This window comes from Temnothorax longispinosus, chromosome 2 (genome assembly GCF_030848805.1).
Source record: "Temnothorax longispinosus isolate EJ_2023e chromosome 2, Tlon_JGU_v1, whole genome shotgun sequence".
In the NCBI taxonomy this organism is placed as follows: Eukaryota; Metazoa; Arthropoda; class Insecta; order Hymenoptera; family Formicidae; genus Temnothorax; species Temnothorax longispinosus.
In genome coordinates this window covers 3,325,283-3,345,326 of record NC_092359.1, presented here as the reverse complement: position 1 = coordinate 3,345,326, position 20,044 = coordinate 3,325,283, and the positions used below count along the sequence as shown (strand labels likewise).

General features: G+C 37.6%; 2 protein-coding genes and 1 long non-coding RNA gene across 9 annotated transcripts in view; 1 reads left to right on the top strand and 2 right to left on the bottom strand.

Annotated features, from left to right (window-relative positions):
- Positions 1–282: 282 nt before the first annotated feature.
- LOC139808537 (uncharacterized) lies at positions 283–1,441 on the bottom strand. The gene is made up of 3 exons (XR_011730890.1): positions 915–1,441; positions 594–635; positions 283–523 (listed from the first exon to the last, which is right to left on the bottom strand). It is a non-coding gene; the product is annotated as an uncharacterized lncRNA (long non-coding RNA).
- A 1,154-nt stretch (positions 1,442–2,595) lies between these two features.
- On the top strand, positions 2,596–12,401 carry Sclp (leucine rich repeat containing protein 20 sclp). Of its 3 annotated transcripts, XM_071770626.1 has the most exons (5): positions 2,596–4,031; positions 6,598–6,666; positions 9,402–9,545; positions 9,676–9,843; positions 10,191–12,401. In XM_071770626.1, the coding sequence occupies exons 1-5, from the start codon at positions 3,878–3,880 to the stop codon at positions 10,352–10,354; spliced, it is 699 nt and encodes a 232-aa protein (XP_071626727.1). In that variant the 5' UTR covers positions 2,596–3,877; the 3' UTR covers positions 10,355–12,401. The 3 variants fall into 3 exon arrangements, with proteins under 3 accessions (XP_071626727.1, XP_071626729.1, XP_071626730.1); XM_071770628.1 differs by lacking the exon at positions 6,598–6,666 and having other exon boundaries at positions 2,676–4,031; XM_071770629.1 differs by lacking the exons at positions 2,596–4,031; positions 6,598–6,666 and adding an exon at positions 7,182–7,781.
- Positions 12,402–12,718: 317 nt separating this feature from the next.
- Cip4 (formin-binding protein 1-like Cip4) overlaps positions 12,719–20,044 on the bottom strand; it is a 34,742-nt gene continuing 27,416 nt past the window's right edge. Inside the window, exons 7-11 of one of the 5 annotated variants that reach the window (XM_071770619.1) lie at positions 19,364–19,393; positions 18,122–18,429; positions 17,835–18,026; positions 17,130–17,266; positions 12,719–16,951 (exon numbers count right to left, since the gene is read on the bottom strand). In XM_071770619.1, coding sequence (XP_071626720.1) covers positions 16,794–16,951; positions 17,130–17,266; positions 17,835–18,026; positions 18,122–18,429; positions 19,364–19,393 — 825 coding nt within the window. In that variant the 3' untranslated portion in view covers positions 12,719–16,793. The remainder of the gene's footprint in view (positions 16,952–17,129; positions 17,267–17,834; positions 18,027–18,121; positions 18,430–19,363; positions 19,394–20,044) is intronic. The other 4 variants (XM_071770621.1, XM_071770620.1, XM_071770622.1 and 1 more) reach the window with 4 other exon arrangements.

The following is a 20,044-nucleotide window of genomic DNA, read 5'->3' as shown; positions in this document are numbered from 1 at the left end:
TTAATTTGATTAATATTTACGAAAAGCTTGAAACAAATTGCAATAAGGATTCAATCTGCAAAATTGCGATTAGAGATAAAGGTATAAAAATTTTTTATAAATTGTGCAGATTTTCTTATATAGCCCCAGATTTCTATAATGTGTTAGCGGGAAAAATATGAAATATTTTATTATTTCGTATAAAAAGTCTGAAAAATTCTTAGCATTCTGAGAAAGTCTTACAATTTGCATAAAAATTCTGATTAATAACATGACAAATTCTGTGAGATTTTTCCACCAGGAAAGAACGTCAATCAAGAGAGGCACGTGCTCACCCTCGTACGTCCGGCTGTTTTTGTGAAATCATCGCCGCTCGCGTAGACGATTTCCCAGTAAACATCGAAAACTGAAGACGCAGTAGAGAGAACACGCGGTCGCGTGTTACAAAGAACGGGACAGACGTCAGCGGCGACGATGCCGCAGGGCCAATGTACGCTGCTTGGCGAGGGTGCGTGCCAAGGTGTTCTCCCCCAACGTTTCTTCTCTGTTAAAGAAGAAAAGAGATGAGAGCGGAAGCCGGCCACAGTCAACGCAGAAGCTGCGAAGATACTCACTTCCTTCTGCATCTATCAACGTGCCAATAGATGCTGAAAAATCTATATGAATTTATATAATGCAATTAAAAGAATTAAATTAAATAGCAATCTAAACATTTCTAAATGATTGGAAAATATATAAATAATTGGAGAATGCAGAATTTGAATATGTTCGAGATCTTCAAGGACTTGAAATTTAAAGGCTTGAGAATCCGATGGTTTTGAGATATATCAAGATTAATGACCCTCGCATAGATAAATTACAAATATTCGGGAATCTAAAAATCCAGAAAATATAGGAGATTCAAAATTTTATCTAAGGATTCAAGAATGTTGTACCAATATCAACTACCACAGATCGGAGCCACGCATCCTCGGCTCCTCTGGTCTTCGTCATTTCGTGCCCTACGTCGCACGAAGAGGCGAAAACGACGAAAGAGAAGTCATGGGGGATTTTGGTCCGCGGCTGTCTATTTTTGTCGGCAAGATGTACGCGCAGTATCCTCTGGCCGCGGGCCAAGCATACCGCGGAACCGTATAAACATTTTGTCCCTGTTGAGCACTGAGCTTCACGATGAATGGAGAGCAAAGTCTCCTCTAACGCGAAGGAAGAAGAAGCGCTCGCGTGGGGGGTTGCAGACAGTGGCGAAATTCGTCTCGCCAACGCGTCTTTGTCGTTCTCTTCAAGAAACATGCGAGACTTCAATCACGAATAAAACATTTGCAAAGGGAAGATAAAACAAAATATATTCTATTTTATAACAAGCCGAATGCATCGTTGACGTTTTTGATTGACAAAAAATAAAAACATGCTCTTATAAAAATGATTTATCTTTTACAAATAAGAAAAAAATAGCTTTCCAATGGATTCACAAAAGAGATCTAAAGGCGACCGATTTTTTCGCTTCTTCGCGATCTTGGCCAAAATTAAACGTGACTGCGTATTCGCGTCGCTTTGTGCTGTGAAGACGCGTTCTCACTTTTGGCAATTTAGCAAGTTTCTTTGGACATTCGCGTGATAATTCACTATTACAGCGAAATAGTGACGCACATCTATGCCGCGATTTCCCAAATGTTACGCTGAATTGCGCATAGTAAACTGTCTAGCACGTGGTAAAAGCGGTAAATATTTATTGCGCGTTTTGAATTATTTTTTTGCGAACCAATTTTATTTTTACGAAAGAATAATATCGACGGAGAAATATGATGAAAATATGATTCATATTAATTTTATATTAATATTTCAGGTATTATGTTTTCTATAATAATTTTGTTGAATATGTAAAGATAAAATTCTGTGTTTTAGCGTAGATAATGGAATCCGGAATATGGCGCAGTGGGTATTTTGCCCCGCCGCAACGGAGTTTACACAATATTATATCGATCTTCATTTCGCATGTCAGTTTGAGTGAACAAATTTTGCACATACACGTGGAAAAACCGGATGCGCTGTTCCGTGTATACGAATGTATCTTCCTATTTATTCGAGAAATCTGAGTCAACGCTCATTGCGATCTTCCTCTGACGTCATTTACGTATTTTTTTTTTTTTTTAAGAATTACACTCATTATTTGTATAACGATTGTATTTAATGTACTTAAACAATAATTGAGCACAATGTTTTTACAATGGAAAGAGGTATATTTAAAGATATCTTTAACGACACAAAAAGTAAAGTTCTAGCGAAGTAACAAAGGATATATCTTGTTTAAACTTCTTTGTTTGAAAAAACTGCGCAGTCAGAAAGCTCGACGCGCATCAACACTGACATTGAAGCTTTTCCATTTCGATATGTAATCTCTATTTTATCTTCAATGATACTTCGTTAGCTTGTAATGCTGTGAGATAAATCATAATCTAATGGAATCAAAATTGAATCCGTCGAATTGTTAAGCCTCAATCCTTGAACTTGATCCTTAAATATACAGATTTTTTTCTTTGAAAATTATGTTATAATTTTATATTATAATATAATTTCAGTAATTAGCATAAAATTCGAAATTAACGATTGATGAATTTTGTACAATTTTAACGTTTGTCCAGTTGTATCGTCGAGGGTTCTTCTTTTTGAAAAAACTACAGAACAGTCACGGCGAAGATATAATTTTAACGCAAAAATCTCAATGGAAATTTTAGAAGAATCTAAATCTAAAAACTCAAGAAAACCCTGAAGAAATCTTAAAACAATAGAAAATTAAGAAGCGAAGAAAACATTCAACGCAAAACACATTCAATTTAAATTATTTAAAAAGTCGCAAGATCTTAAAACAATTTATTAATTGACATTTTTCTTTTAGTCTCGAAACAAAAGAGACCTGGAGAGATTTCCGAAGAAACCCTGAAACAGCAGGAAAACCTTGAACAAACGTGTTTCTAACGCGGAAATCCCGACGCCGAATTTGACAGCTTGCATGTCGCGCGGTGCATCTGGCTGCGTTTGTTTTCAAACAAAGAGAGGGAGAGTGGATACACACACACATACAGAGTAGTCAGCTGTTTGAGACGCTTCCCCGATGGCGGGGGAAGTGGCGAAGGCTTAAATAGCACCGCGAACACTTGTGCAGGCAGTGTTGAACGGAGTCACCTGAAACGGGCCTCGGTCGCCGTGACAATCTTCAGGTACTCCGAGGACCGAGGACTTGTAAAGTCCTAAAGTTGCGCAGGAAGTCGGCCGGACCTGCGTCCCACTGAAGTTCACTCGCGACAACGAGGATCCCTTGAGAGTCACGCTCGAAGTGGACTTTGTGGTCCCAGACTCCATCCTGAAATCACGCGAAAGCCTAAAGGACGTGAAAAAAATCGAAAATCTGCGTCTTTTTTTTATTTGGATGATTCTTTGAGGAACGCTCTGGTTATTCGAGTTAAGTTCGACTTTCGAAAGAAGTTTTCACAAAGAAGAATACTCCTTGGGATCCGATCTGCGCGGATTTTCATCCTGCAGGCAAAATTTTCTACGCAGAAGAAATTGGATTAACTGAATTCAAAGTACACCAGATCTAGATTTCTATAGCCGAAGTCTTTCTATCTTCAGTACGCGGACTTACCGGATACGGTTTAGAGCTTTGCCAGTGACCAAGGGGTGTAAAATTCATAAGAAGAATAACAGCTGTTTAAGCTTGTATGATGTTTTTCTAACGATTATAATAGAAATCGAATAAGAGAAGTTACTGCCAGAAGTAGTTTCTTGGCGAATGCGCGAAGATCGTTGCTGATTTTCGACATCACAAACTCGAAAGATTTACATTCGCGCGCCTGTCCGCTGTAAGTTGCAATTCCTTGTAAGAACGAAGTGTTAAAGAACCATGAGGCCGCCGTATAACGAAGAAGAGGTGCAGCAGATCTCGCAGGAGCAAGGCGAGAGGAATGTCGCGATGGCAGTTTGCGTGCAACTGGCTGGTCGGGCGATCATCAGGGTGGTTTCACGATGCGAAGAGGCCCAAGATAACTGCAATTTAGGTAATTGATTGTGCGTGAAATGTATTATTGTTTAAAAGACATTTTAAATCTTAAAGATCTTCCTCGGATATCCAGAAAAATTCTGGAAATCCTTGCAACACGTTCCTTAGATTAAAAGACGACTCGAATCTTCGAAACGTCTTTTAATTTCTTGATCTCTCTACTATGAATTTTAATGAGTTTCAATGCCGAAGTGTAACAGGTCTATACTCGACTACAAATCAAATAAAAATATTTAATACGATAGATGTGGAAATCCTTCAACTTGACACAGATTTTTTGACGTTAAAATCATTAAGAAAGTTATCTACGAAAAAGCCGAGTTTGTAAACACCATAATATGCATGTGTCAGTATCGACTGTACTTCCTGACTCGAGATAACTTCCACCCTCGCCTTATCTGTACAACGCCGTCTGCGCACACCGTAACCTTGATCAACAATGCTTTTGCTGTTTTTAATGTGCCGATGCTTGTGACTCACCACACCTTTCATAAAACGTACTCTACAGATTACGATTGCACAGACTACAATCAAACGCAGATTGTAATTTAATGAGCATATACATATGTACATTGGAAACAATAACTTTGAGAATTTCTGAAGTTTAAAATCGGGGTTTTTGCGTATGGACGAAAAAACGGTGAGCACTGAGTAAATATTCGTGAAATCAAAACGTACGCATTGTGCTGTTCGATAAAAAAATGTACCAGTTCAATTTTCGGAATCTGTAGCGTCGCGATTCTACGAAATCAGAAATTTCTAACACGCACTTGGATCGTAGTCATAAGACCTTATGAAACGAAAAAGTTTGTAGTAACAAAAACAGTAAGAATTAATTTCAAACATTCAAGATTCCTTTGAATTTGAATAAGTTCTGAATCACTGATACCAAGAAATGCATTGTCAAAAGCCTATTTCCTCGATGTTTATATATATTTTGATTAAGATTAAAGGCTAACAAAGGTCTGATACTAAAGATTCATGATATTAATGATTATGACAGCAAAGATTTGTGTTAAAAATCTGCAACATTATAATTTCGATTGGAGGACTTGTGAAAGTTCTAAAAATCTGAAACTGCAGAGAAACGCAGTTTCTACGATGTAAGCATAATATTCACAGGGCAAATCAATTATCGGATTACGATAAAAATATCACAAGTGGCTAAGCGGTAGAGATCGCAACAAAACGTTTTCTGCGTATTGTCCCGTTAATACCTATCTTATCTAATGCATTATCGGATGACTCAGTTTGTTTTATGCGACTAACGAACTCTCCTACTTTCGTCAAGATTTGTGATATACGTTTTTTCTCACACGCGTAACACTGCATGCATTAAGAAAAAAAGAAAAGGAAAGGGGAAACAAGGAACGGCAAATAAAAATTGATCGTCGAGATCGTCGGGACGCAACGTATTGGCAACGATTTCCTGTTGCGGCAAAAAACTTATAACATAGTTCCGTAGAAAGTACGGATCATACCAATGACGTCCTCATCACGTAAAAGCAATCACATAGTAGTAGTGCGTGCAAAACATTTCCGTTCCACTTTGCAATCTCAATATTAATTTCATTAAAGATAAAGAGATACAATTATATCATAAACGAGCAGTGTGAAGAAAAATGTATCACGAATAACGAAAGAGAGGGAGGATTTAAAAAATCTCTCTCCTTTTCCCGTTTATTTTTTTTATACCGCTTATGAAACAGATCACAATGATGTAACTGCAACGATAAATTACAAGTTATCCAAAGATATAATTTATGTGTTTTAAAAGCTTTTCAAGACGTTTAAATTTGCTCATTAAAAATCAGCAGGATATTTACGATATTTGCTAAGTGAGCTGTTACTGCAACAGCTAATAAAATCGAAGATATGATACACGAAGCTGCCGACGGTGGAGAAGTTACCCAGGACTGGATAAATAAACGGGTGGCGTTCCTCGAGCATCGGAGCTCGCGGATAAAAGTGAAATGCTCGCTTAGCAACTCTCCGGCATAGATAATTGACTGGATAAACATTGCGTTACACAACGCGCGTATCCGGCCTTTGTCTCTTTCCTTCTCGCGTATCGTGAGCCTCGCAGGACAGCTCCGGTGATCTTCTGCGGTCGGTATCTTCGTCTGGGTATTCGCGCGTATCTTCGGGACACCCGATGCACCGCACGAAAGGTCGATCTCGGAATAGTAAAGCGAAGCCTTGGCAATGCTGATCTACGCGCTCCGAATATCGGAGGCTGTTCCTCGCCTTTATGAATCTTTTTATTGTATAGCTTCAAATACGAGACACGCAGCTGTAATACGAATGAAGCGGCAAAGAACGACTGCGCGAGCAATAAATCGCTATTGATCCTCCACTGATTCCAATTTTGGATCAAGTCCGAGTCATAAGACTTCTGATTTCGTAGAACTGTGACACGTTACAAGTTTAGCGCGCATTGTTAAAGATTTAATACAAACTGACATTAACTTAGATTATAAATATTGAATCTTCAATATTGCATCCTGCGATAAGATAAAGAAATAAGTTTATTTTATAAAACATTCTTTTTTTTTTAATCATAGTTGCTGCAGATACTGCACCTGCAGCTCTGCAGGTGTCCGAGGCTTTCGTGCGTGGAAAAAAGATCCCGTGTAAGAATCCAGAAATGCAGGAACTTTCCAGCGCGAAACGCACAAACGCGCGTCTACAAATGCGAGAAGTTCCCGTATAAGGCATCGCGACCTTAAATGGCAGCTTGATATCGGGCCTTTTTTACCACTTTTTTGGCGAAGAAAAACGATCGCACGCACGTTAACTAGCCGCGTGAGAGCAATAGCGAAAAATAACTTTCATACTAATTGCACAATGACTCTCATACTAATTGCACAATCGCCCGTTCGAGTATTTTATTCCCACTTAATTATCTTTTGCACGAATTATAGAACGTTTTACAATGTAATATAATCCAAATACTTGTTTGCGAAAGAAAGATCATTCTTAATTCAAATGAAAATGAGTCCAAAAGAATTAAGAGCAATTTTCGTAGAATAGTATTAAATTAATTATAATTGATTAATTATGATTGATTATGATTAATTAATTATAATTAATTAAGTTGTGTCTTTCTTTATATATTCTGCACTTCAATCTATCTATAAGGATCCAACATTTTTTATAAGAATCAACTAATCGCGCAAAGTTCAAGATCTCCGATAAAAATATTATGACACATAAAATTAAAGTTTATCAAAATTAAATCCAAGGCCATATGATTCAGAGCAATTAGCTTATCCGGAAACGACGTTGTGACAAACAAATAACAATCTGACGACTACTTTCACTCCAGTCCCCTTGCCATATATGTTAAAAAAATTTTCAAAATTTATCAGTCGATTAAGCCGATTAAGCTCTCGTCGAGCACTTGCGAAACGTCATGTTCTAAATATCCAAATCTTCGATTTCCGGCGCAAGACGCAGCCCATATCGCGTGCGCGCGCGCTCGTTCGGCCATCGCGGAACAGTTCGTGCATTTCCCCCTCGATAACCTGAGATATCCGAGAATGAGCCGTGAGATGAGTATCACGGCCGACCAGGTGGTGGGATTTATTTCGGCAGGCACGCACAGAAATAAATGCTTCAAACGCAGTCTCTGAACACCGCGAGTCGGTGAGTCAGTGCGGCCCGGCGACGGCGACGTCGAAAATGGCGCACGCCGTTACCAGAGTGGTTCATCGCTGCGAGGAGGCGAAGGAGAACGAGAGCCTCGGTAAATTCGGTGAAAGCGACACACGCGATTCCTTTTGCTCGCGTTTAAAATTCGCCAGGAAGATTGTTTAATCCGCGACGGGTCCGTTTCGCGGCCAGGTTTCCACCATTCCACCGCGGTGTTTTCGTAACGCGCTTATTCGCATTTCGCATTGGTGCGCGACCGGGACCGGGGTAGCAGAAATTGCGAAAACGCGGCTTAATTGATTCTTACAACCGAAGAAATTTCATTGTATAATTGTACAGTTTTCTCTTTGCATCGAGTTTGGAGATTTCGATAATCAACAGCGTCCGAATTTACAGAATGACAAAATTTTACGAGAATTTTATATTTCTTGGGTTCTCCACGAAGAAGAGGAAAATATGAGGCAGCATTTTTCTTAATTATTAGAATTTGTTGTGTAGAAAGTTCAAAGGCCGAGCAATTGAGAAATATTAAATTTAAAAACTAGTTAAAAATAGTTCAATATCTAAAAATTAAAAATAGATTAATATCTCTTAAATCTATTTTAAATATACATATAGGGACGTTTTTAACGTCTCTCGATTGCTCGTTTATTGGCCTGTGAACTTTCTACTTACTACTACATTATTTTAAAATACACGAGCTTGATTCTTTTTGTAGTTTATTAGAATTGGATTGAGGATTCGATAATTTTGCTCAACTTCACGAAGCGCATAATGAATCCACGTTTGTTGAATTACTAAATCGCGCAATTCTGCGCGGCTCGTTATCCTTCCGGAACCGCGTGCGCGCCGATGTTATAATGATCGCGATGATTGATAAATATATAACGCGGAATATATACGTTTGTTCCGTAACACATTCTCGGCTCCCGCGCGTTCTTCGAGTTAGATTCAGCGTCGGCGGTCTTCCGTGCTGGAGAAAGCGTGAAACGCGGTGCGCGCTGACGTTAAGTGCACTTTCAGCAGTTATGATGCGCCTAGACTGGCGTTTTCTCATTTTTTTTCCGAGTGGCGGAGCACCTTTACATTATAATTTCATTATTACAGCTTAACCGATGTTTGTCGATATCTGAACGCGCGCGCGGGAAAGTCGTATATATGTTCTCTCGGTTTAACGTTAATCGCAGTCACAGGTGGAATTCTATTCGCGCATCGAAAGAGGCTGCCGCGAAATAAAATATTGGAAGAATAATTATTTTAGTGCAAAAAGAGTTATTTATTTTTCATCCAATGTTTCGTCACTGATTGTCGATATTCGATTGTCGATTTCCATTAAAAATTACGATTGAGTATTTGGAGAAAGGGAGAAGGTATTTATATAATGGATAGTAATAGGATATATGTCGAAAGATACAAGATCGCAATAAATAACGGCCTACACTTTCATTATTTATGAAGGATGTGCGGGGGCCCCCGGAAATCGAAGATATTAATTTTTATTTCATTTTTAAAACACAATACTCGTTTCGTGTTTTGAAAATGAATTTATCGCTGAAATTGATGTTAATTAATTTCGAAACGACTTTACTCTAATTTCTACATGGCGGTTGAAATTTAACGAGAACCCTGAAAGCATTAACTTAAAGTCACGACGTTTGTGTTATTTTTCTTTTTTCAGGAAACTGTATATACGTTCTTTCGTTTTACTTTTTAGACTTGTCAGAATGCCAGCTCATGCAAATCCCGGACGCAGTTTACCATCTGATGCGGCACACGGAGCTGAAGAGATGCGACCTCTCCGGCAACGTGATCACAAAAATCCCTCCAAAGTTTGCCGTGAAATTCTCACTAATCACCGGTGAGTGATAAACTATAGAGCAATTTCAGATTAAATCTCCGCTTTTATAAAATTTACTTTTAGAAGAATTTCCGCTTATAATAAAAATCCCACATTATTATGTATTTCAAGACGCCTATTGTGTTTGCAGAATTGAACTTAAGCCACAATCAGATGAGCAAGTTGCCCGAGGAGCTGGCCGAGCTGCAAGCTCTGGAACGACTCGATATCTCGCACAACACTTTCATCGCTCTACCATCTGTCGCCTGGCGGATACCGCAGCTTAAACGACTTCTCGCCAGCAACAATTTCATCATCGGTCAGTATCGATTAACTTGTCGTTATGTAAGATCTTCATCGAATATTATTAAACAGCAATTCAATCAATTAACGGATCGCACAATACTCCTCCTCCCAAAAAGTATCCTAAAACCATGCAATTATTAGAATAATTTTGGATGTACTAAAAATATCAACATTAAGTATTTAATTCAAGGATTAAAATCGATATAATTTCAACGAGTCCAATTTCTAATGCTATATAGATCGAAAAAGAGGTCTTAGGTAAATTATCGCATTTCTATATCGTGATCAAAACAAAGGACAATTTTCAAAATGTAATAGATTTTTTCTTGAAATGACAACATCATTGGTTTCATTCTGCAGATATCGACGTCGAGAGGCTCAGGCACGCGCCCGCTCTGGAATTCATCGACCTGCAGGCGAACCCGTTACCGTCAAGATTGCACGACCTCCTACGCACTCTGACCAGGATCACGATCGAGCTTACTCCTCGGCAGATCGAGGATTGGGAGGACTTGAACGTTTAAGCCACCTCCCGAGTGAGAGCAGCCCATTTCGCGACGGGAGACGCGCCGGGGGAGACGATTCCATCCCCCGCGTTCTCTCGACGAAGATTGCTCAAGACTTCGCGAACTAGAAGTAGAATCGACATTTTGTACAGTGATAACGCGAAATGTGTGATAACGGGTGCCGCGGATCGCCAGTCGACACGGCCCGATTGTATCTTTTATAAATGTCACTAGTGATTTGTACTTAATTACTGCGGATCTGTTACTGATCTCGTGGAGATCGACCGATCCCTCGTTTTTCTTTTATACCGCGTGGATTTTTAGATTTTATCGCGATACCAGCCATGAGCGACGCTGTTTTGTGATACATAAATACTTAATTCAATCGAATTCGAGGATTCTTAGATCTCACGATTTATGAAATTTTGAATATCAGAACACTTTCAGTATCGAATCCTTGAATTATAAAGTATGTGGATCATTTGAATCGTTTGATTTGGATTTTTTCGAACCTTCGGGTTTTTAAATCTGCATAGTTAAATGTGCGATCTCTAAAATTCAAAAGTCTCGGATTTACAGAGCTTAAGACTTGAAGAAATATTTGCAAAATATTAATCTGTCGTTCATGAATACAACTTGTATCGACTGTATTTGTATTGTAATTTTTGTCCGTCAGTGTCGCGGACAATTTACACCGCTATGGACTGCCGATATATATATACATTATATAGTGCAATCTTTTTAATATTTAACATTTTGCACTCGAGTATCATGTGAAAATATAACAGAGATGTTACAATTTTACATGATTTAATGTTACTATATATTTATAAAATATTAAGAATCAGTGTAAAAATAAAGATTCCGTAACTCTTCTGTAAATTACATTTTGAGGACGTTTTCACGTTTTACATGCATTCGTAAATCGGATATGAAAAGATTAACGCCTCGCAAATTGATGAGTTTCGGATAAATGTTAATTTTTTTCACTCGAGTACAAAGTGTTAATTAATAACGAAAAAGTAACGAATGACAAAAATATTATTAAGTAACTATTAACGTCTGGATATAGGGTGCCCCGTAAAGAAATACAGATTTGCAAGCGTAGGCTTGCAAATGTCTTCGCGAGACTACGCGCGTTCTGCGCGTCGAATAGTAATTACAATTGTAAATTCGTTTTATCTTCCTGTGCTTTTGATCTAGTCAGTCATTCTTGGACGTACGGATCTTGAGATTTACAGAAGTTTACGTAACCGTGTCGAATCTCGGATTTACGGACAATTACGTCCGTGGCATTTGGATAATTTCATTTGAAGGTCCCTCAGCTTTAAGATTTATTAAAATTTTCTTAAATTGGAAAAATATAAAAATGTATAACTGATAAATCTGTAAATCTCTAGTTTCATACATCCTCAGATTCGTAGAAATTTCAATGTGGAGACGCGCGAGACGTCGCAATGCAAACAGCACGAGAAGCACGAGAGCGCATTTTTTTTTCAATTATATATTTCGCACCGTTCCTAGTCTATATACATCCTAATTACAGTGATTTCTATATCGCAATTTGTATCTTATTTATATGAATGTTCCCTAGTCTCGCGAGAGCACTTGCGTCACGGGTCAGGAGAGTAGTTGTTGTGGTCCGTATTTTTATAATTTATTCGCCGATTGTTCGACGCGTCAGTTGTTAAAATCTTGCAAGATATGTGTCGTAATTGTATATACAATTTTTGACAGGGGAGTAGAAACTGCGCAATGCTTTCAAGACAGATGGACACTTTTACTCGCTTATAAATTTACCCACATTCTGTATTACGTAAAATAAAAACTATCCGAAAGTTATCGAGCCAATTTTTATACGATGCATGCGTGTGTCGCGACTGTTATTAATAGAGAAACATAAATGGTGCACTTATACAACGTATTAGTTTCGACGGATGGAAGGTCGATGTTCTACCTTGAGCCACTAAATGTGTCGTGTACGAACGTATGTACAGGGTGTGCCAAAAAACGTCCAAAATAAAAAAAAAATTGCCAGTTAAAAAATAAAATATCCCAGAACTCAGCTGCGTTTTTATCTATTCCTGATTTTATATTCTGAACAAAGCGCTTTATCTACAACTTCAATTGCGCTAATTAATATTAATGCAACTAACGCTCAACTGATTTCTCTTTTTTTAATTTTACAAATTAAATTAGCTTTATGTAGTGGAAATGAAATTACTCACCGAGCTGCTGGTGCCTGATTGGCTTTACGTTGAAGCTGCACGCAATCTCGATATCATGGATACTCGCTCGCGTGATTAGAAAACAGAGCTAATTATGATCGATAGTATCGTAATAGAACGAAAAGTACTGCGTGGTACAATAATTGCTCAATGCTTTGGTCAGTACTCGCGACATTTATTCGCATGTGCAACATTGCTTCGATGATTTAAAAACACAAAATAACATTTTATTCAAAAACGGACATAAAACGACGCAAAACAAAGATGACGACGGCGCACGCTAGTTTTAATTGCACTTTTTATATTTTTGCAGCTTCTTTAAATAAAATTTTTGAAATGAAATACAATCAATGCCAAAATAAATATCTTTTACTTCGTACAATAATAGTTACTAAACGTTGAACATATTAAATAAATTACATTCACCGAACAAAAATATCACGTTCACGTTTTAATAATTATTAATATCATACGATTATTATAAAAAAAATAATTCTCAACGCGTGTTTGCGTAAATATAGGAATGGAATATTATATTCGCGATTTAATAACTATCACTATCACATTTACTTTCTTTTGATTTTTATATAGCAATAAAATCACGTAAAAATTATATTTAAAAAATTGTTATACAAGAAATATAAAGTGCGGCTTTTTGAACCGAAAAACTGGTATTCTTCCAAACATATATTTTCTATAAGAGATAAAATTAAATACTAAACGCATCAAACGCATGAGGAAGAGCTCTGGATGTAAAGGCGTAAATATATTACCCACGTTAACGTATCCGAAACAGTTATATTGGTTTAGTACCTGTATTTTTTCAATATTAATAATAATAATAAAAATAATAATAATAAAGTATAATAAAACGCAGAATTAATTATCTACAATGCTTGTTCGCGCGTATAGAGAATCACAAAATATACATAGAACAGACACAATGAAACGTCGGGGCGCACAGACGGCCCCGTTACTTCGTCTTGCCATAATCGCCGAGTAGTTCCCTTGTTTTCGCCGTTAACGAACCGGAAGCGATCAAGAGCGGGGGCAGGATGCGCGTGTGCGTGTGTATGTGTCTGAGTGAACTATTGATATTTATTCGTGTACTTGCGTACGGCTATAGTGAAGCTACGCCTTTTCTTCCTGACGATCGAATATATAATATCTATATATATATATATATATATATATATAATATATACATATACATTCAATGCGAGAGAAAGTTACACGATTCCCGGATGCCGCGAAAAATTACGATAAATGCATCAGGTTCTCGCGGTCGAGCGGACTTCCTTCCGGGACGTATGGGGATCCAAGGATCAGTTCCTTCAGATATACCGCATCTCCATGCTGCTTTAGCGACCATTCATCGAGGCTCTCGCTATCGCAAAATATCGCCCGAAGTAACAATAGTGACAGGCCGACGCTATAACTTCTACAATTACAGCTTGCCGCTACGATTATCGCGAACGCTATTTTTTTGACCATTTAATAATTTTAATATACCGATGTGTAGCACCAACGCAGCACAGAGCATTGCCGCAGGATACCCGGATATTTTAAGGACCAGGCTCCTGTCCGCGACAGAAGCGTGTCCTTCCCGGGGCTTAATATCGATTCTGGCACTCGCATGCTGGGCAGCCTCGCTCTCGCTTCCATATCCCTGGCAATATTTACATAAATCTATCACTAACTAGTCACATTCAGGCAACTCCTTAAACGCGGTACGCCGACCAGCTCCATCGGAACGACTCATTTTTCGTCGCAAATTGATGTTACGCGTAACCGAGTCCCGAGAATCTCAAGACTTCAAGACCCTTCTCGTCGTACAGATATCCTTTCGCGGATTACATACGCTTTCAAATAAGCTAATCTCAAATCTGTAGATCGTTGAAGAGTCAAGAATTCTATTAGGATTATAAAATATTTTACATTACGAAAAATTTTAATTTTATAAATTTTGGCACATCTATATATATATATATATATATATATATATATATATATATATATATATATATATACATATGTATATTTATCCGATTTTATAAAATCTTCGTTTATAGAAGCTAGCGTTTCGCACGAATTCCAGATGCTACAGATTTATCACTTCTTGAACCGAAGAGCTCTAACTTTAGAAGCTTTCGATTTTACAAAATCGAATACATGGATATTCAATTATCCATTGCCAAATTTTACAATCCTGTACTGTACGCATCCTAACTAGTATAATTTCTGTAATTCTTCTCTCGATGCCACTATACTTCGGAATCTTGTCGATCTTTGCAATCTCGATTACGAGTAAACATCAAGATTTTGCTCGACTCGCGCGAGCACGACGAAACCCTATCAGTCTCGTGCTCTCTCAGCGTATGATAGTGAGTCGTGTGCGTGAAACAGTCGGCCGCCTTTTACAACGTCGAGTCGAGTATACAAAAGAACGATAAAACTTCGGTGCGGCGACGGTTACAACAGTCGTGATTAATTTGTGAGTGACGAGTAGGCGGAGCGCGATTATTATTACTAAGATAGTTACTTCTTTTTTTTTCTCTTAACGGGATCGTTAAATGTCTCGCTCGTGCACAGCTATACGGAAAAAGGATACGTCTCGAGAAGTGCATTAAAGATCATTTCATCGTCGACTCTTCACGAAAAGACAATCGCGCTTTAATCCTTAAGCAGCCGCATTGATGTTAATACTGAAGCGATCTGTGAAAACTCATAAGTTCTCACACGGACAAAAGACTCGTCTTAAAATCTTTGATCAGAATATTGCACTATTTTCGTCGACCATTATTTGATAGACTAAAAACTGGCATTTCCTAATTGCGATGTTAAATAACTATTTTTTAAAATAAAATAAAATAATTATCCAATAACGTAATTCTTCTGTTTCGATACTTGCTCCTGCTCAAGGATTAAAAGTGACAAATGCATACAATTGAACATGTATATTATCGGACATAACGCTATCATACAGATGCCTAAATTCAACCCTTACCTCTGGATTCGTGAGTTTCCTGCCGTAGATAGACTTTGGGGCCACCGTGGCCCTTCGTATAAGATTACTTTAAAATAATTAAAAAAAAGAGAATTATGTATTTACATAGTGAAACATAGTACACAGTCTGCAAAATAATACAATATTTTTAAATAAAAAAATTTTCCGAGATTAATAAAGTAGTAACTATTGTTATCATTAGTAATAATTTTGACGAGAACCGAACGCCAAGAAATGCAGGTCCCGATGTGATCCTCCGCGCATTGAATTTCCTCCCGCGATAAATAATAATACAGCCGTATTCCCGCGGTAAAACATTTCATAATTAATTAATAATCAACAGCCATTAATATCAACTTATATAATTTCAAAATAATGCAGGTAAGGCTGTAGGGCCGCCGCGAGCCTTCGTAAAAAAATCGCACGCGAAAATAATGATTTAAATGTAAATTTAAATAATACATTCGCTATTAATAATACGCTATTAAAATCTGTTAAATACCTTTTTAACAGATAATTGCTAATTATTATATAACAAAGTATTATATTAAATAAATCCGGATAAGGGTGAAATATGTCTCTTAGGGTCTAATAAGCCCAAAAATGAGCTCGACTCTATCCCTATTACGCTTAGATTGATTGATCACAAAACCGGGGCTATTTGTTCGTATTATATCGTTCCTTTGTTCCTTCCTGATCGATCGGCCGATCGATCGAACAGGAATACTTAAGAGGGAAATGTGTTGGAGGTGTGTACGCAACAGTTGACAATAGTCACAATTTCGTTGAGAATACTAGCACGCAATAATCCGATTCCGCAGATACTTCCACTTTTATAGATTGTGATCGCGGGTCTTTAGATTGACAAACGATTTCTCAAATCCGCGATTGAGAAATTCTGTTTTCATCTATCTTATGAATCTTAAAAGATCTTCATAATATATCTTAAAAGAAGCTTCATAATATATTTTGCGTGTGAATATTCACGATTCTTAACTGTTTCAAGTTCCTGCATCTTTAAAATTAAAAACCTTGTGATGTTACGTTGTTCGAGTATTAGGCCTGCGATCCGCTATTGACGTTTCGGTATCCCGTGCCAATTCGTCCAACACATGACCCTCGAATCTTCGACGACGCCAAATGCGTTACGCGTCTTCGTTAATAATCTCCTTCGAGCGGTTCCATGTCGCGTAGTTCCCCTTTAACAACCTAGGAGAAGCGGCTAAGTGTTGTACAGATGACACTCTATGTACGAGGTCGGCACGAAGCCCTCGATCGGTTGAGAAATGCGTCGCACTCTAGTCCAACCATCTCCTTGATCCAGCTCGATCATATACAGCTCTTCGCCGTCGTACATCGGTATGGAACCTTCGCTAGTCGCTGCAAATAAAATAGTAACAATGATAACAAGATTAAAGATTAGGATAACAAGAATAAAGTAATTGTTCAGTTTTTTTTTCTCTGTTGCACTTTAATCTAATTCGTGTTTCCGTCCCTATAACTGAAAACATAGAAAAGTAGATCGTATGGATGCCCATAGATTTGGACGGACTCTCACCATCGAAAGGATAAAGCGCCCGACATGTTCCCAATGGCGGTTGAGCGTCCACTTCGTCATGATAATACTCCTCGCAACCGCTGCCGGGTAGCGACGTTCTCGACTCGCCGAGGCCAGATTCCGGGCTGTTCGTGGAACTGTGCATCAGTACCATAAAGCGAAAACCGTGGCTATTTGTCTAGTGTGAAGTGTCTAATCTACTCAATAACCGAACGCTTTCGCGGAAAGGTATATACAACAACTAGATCATAATCTAATCTGGACCTACAAGCAATTGTGAAGCAAAACTCCATTCGTCACACTAATTTGTCGAAACGGGGAAAACAGCGGTGACTCATATAGTAACACTTTTCGTGTTATCTCTGTTACTTATGTTCATTAGCTCCGATAAGATAAGAACGATTGCATAAAAGCCAAAGACATTGCAATGTTTCTGAACATGAATTTATAAAGAATTATGAAACGGATAAATTATGACACGGAGAATCTATGAAGTATATAATTTGAGTTCTGGTAGAATATAAAAATAGAATATTAATATAATACCAAATAATGATAAAACATTAATAACGATAAAACGGTACGAATAATAACACGAAAGAACAAGTTTATGAAGTGAATATGTACGGATTCTAAAGGTCCCGAGATTTTCAGAGTGTATAATGTGACCTGTGCGTTATTCTGTATATTACCGTGATGACTTACCCATGAGTCGGCTGCGGTGTGCTCGGCGCGCTCTTCTTGTGAACCGGTTGATTTGCGTTCGCGTTACAGACGCTCGAGTCCGAAGCGGATCTCGACAGGCTCTCCTCGCCGCCCGAGTGACTACCTCTTCGTGAACTCAACGGCCTGGTTGCCGAGCCGTTAGTAGTAGGTTTTCGCTGTGCTTGACTTGGGCTGAAACCACGCCAAGTTACTTCTTTACCTCTCTTGATTTTATTATTAAATGGCACAACAATACTGGCCCGTTCAATTAACTGTGCTTCATTTACCTAGATAAATTGGCACCAGCGCGCATTGCTTCTTCGAGGTAGCCTTGAAACTTTGCCAGTTCAACTCCGAGCTTGTCCAGTTTGTTACTGGACTGGTTTAATTGCCCCTCTATACTCATTGGATCTCCAAGGGCGGGGTTCTGCTCGTACACGCCTTTCATCTTCATCAGACCGTCCCTCGCCGCGGTCTCTTGCTGAATCTTCGCCTGGATCTCGTCCAGTCGTTGCTGCAATCGCTTCTTCCGCTGATTTGGTGGCAGATCGCTGCAGTCCTCCTTGGCACCATCACCGTAGCCAGGCACATTATTCTGGAATTTCATACAATAAGTGTCGAATCCTATAGAAATTATTTGTGCGTATTCCTGAGACCCAAAAATTTTCTTTGCACTAAAAATCTTCATTATTAAAATAATTATCAAATTATATCAAAATAATTAATATAATAATTGATGCGTATATTAATGATAAGTTATGTGGGCAAGAATACTTCAATAAAACTTTATATGATTATAAAACGCGAGTTTTTTCTCTCTCTCTTTCTTCTTTTCTTTCAACATATCGCACATTCTAGGTCTCAGGAAAATAACAGAAAGATGAGAAAGCTTGGGAACACATTTTGTTGTAGTAGCAACTCGTTTCGTTAATGATCTGCGAATTGTTAGTGGAAACTAGCGTATACAAATTGATACTGATGGACAATTTCAATATTCAATATCGCTCATTGTTCTAAGCGATAATAGATAATATGGATAAAATGTATTCTCTGCAGTATATAAATAATGGACAAAAATCAGAACAAATTATTTCAAAAATGGGAATAATATTTAACCCCTTTGGTGCTAAAAGGTTTAAAATTTGATGCTAGAAAAATTAAAATTTAATTTCTTTAATTTCAAAATTCAGGTTTTTTGGAAAATTCGCAGATTTTTAGGTTGATGCTACTAAATATTGAAACTCTACAATTCCTGCATTTTGCAGGCTCTTGAAAGCCTTTGATTTCGCAGAAATTAGATTTGTTTAATTAATTTAAACATCTCACAGATGTAGGGATTCTTTCAACTTGATTTTCTACGAAACAATCGAATCAAAATACTTAATTCTGCTCTCGAAGAAGCGATTGCCTGTCTCATCTATTTATTACTGCATGTAAAGAAGACGAGCAAGTCGAGCACTTGTAAGCATTCGGCTAAGCACCAGAAGGGTCAATCGAAAACTGACTTGGCAATTGTATAAAGGACAGACCTTTAAAGCTATGCACACCTCGATCAACTTCTGTCGTTTGCATGAAACAAATCCAAAAAGCGTATCATTCAGCGAATGAACAGGATGGACTTTTAGCAATAGCATAAGCGAGACCTCAGATCCTTTCGGAAACATTAATTTCAAATAGTATAAGATATTTTATTTATTTCACATATATAACGAAAAACTGATCTACTTTTTATAATGGTAATCAAAATTTCACGTTAATTTAAGTCTAAGCTACTACAAATCTACAAAGCTACAGATATTTAAAAATACATTAATTTTAAAACGTAATTCTTCAAATTCACAAATTCTATTTTATAAATCTTTCAGAGAGTTGTAGATCTTTAGATTCGCAGATCCTCAGTTCTCAACATTATAAATTATTTTCATATTAAATTCTAGCTCAATTCAATTTCTTTGTTATATTTTACATATCGAATTTTATTTAATTTAGTTACAATATAAAATTTTAATTACATTTTTCACATTGCATTCTGTAAGTGTTATAGTCCATCAGTCTTATACTGATTAAGATTAATGCATCCGCTGGGGTTCACGCTCTTCTAACAAGACATTTTAATGTCACATGTATTTTATCTTTATAAGGCAGATAAAGAGTTGTTATTATATACATAATTGCGAGCGAAAAAGCGGTCTACGAAGTACTTACTAAGT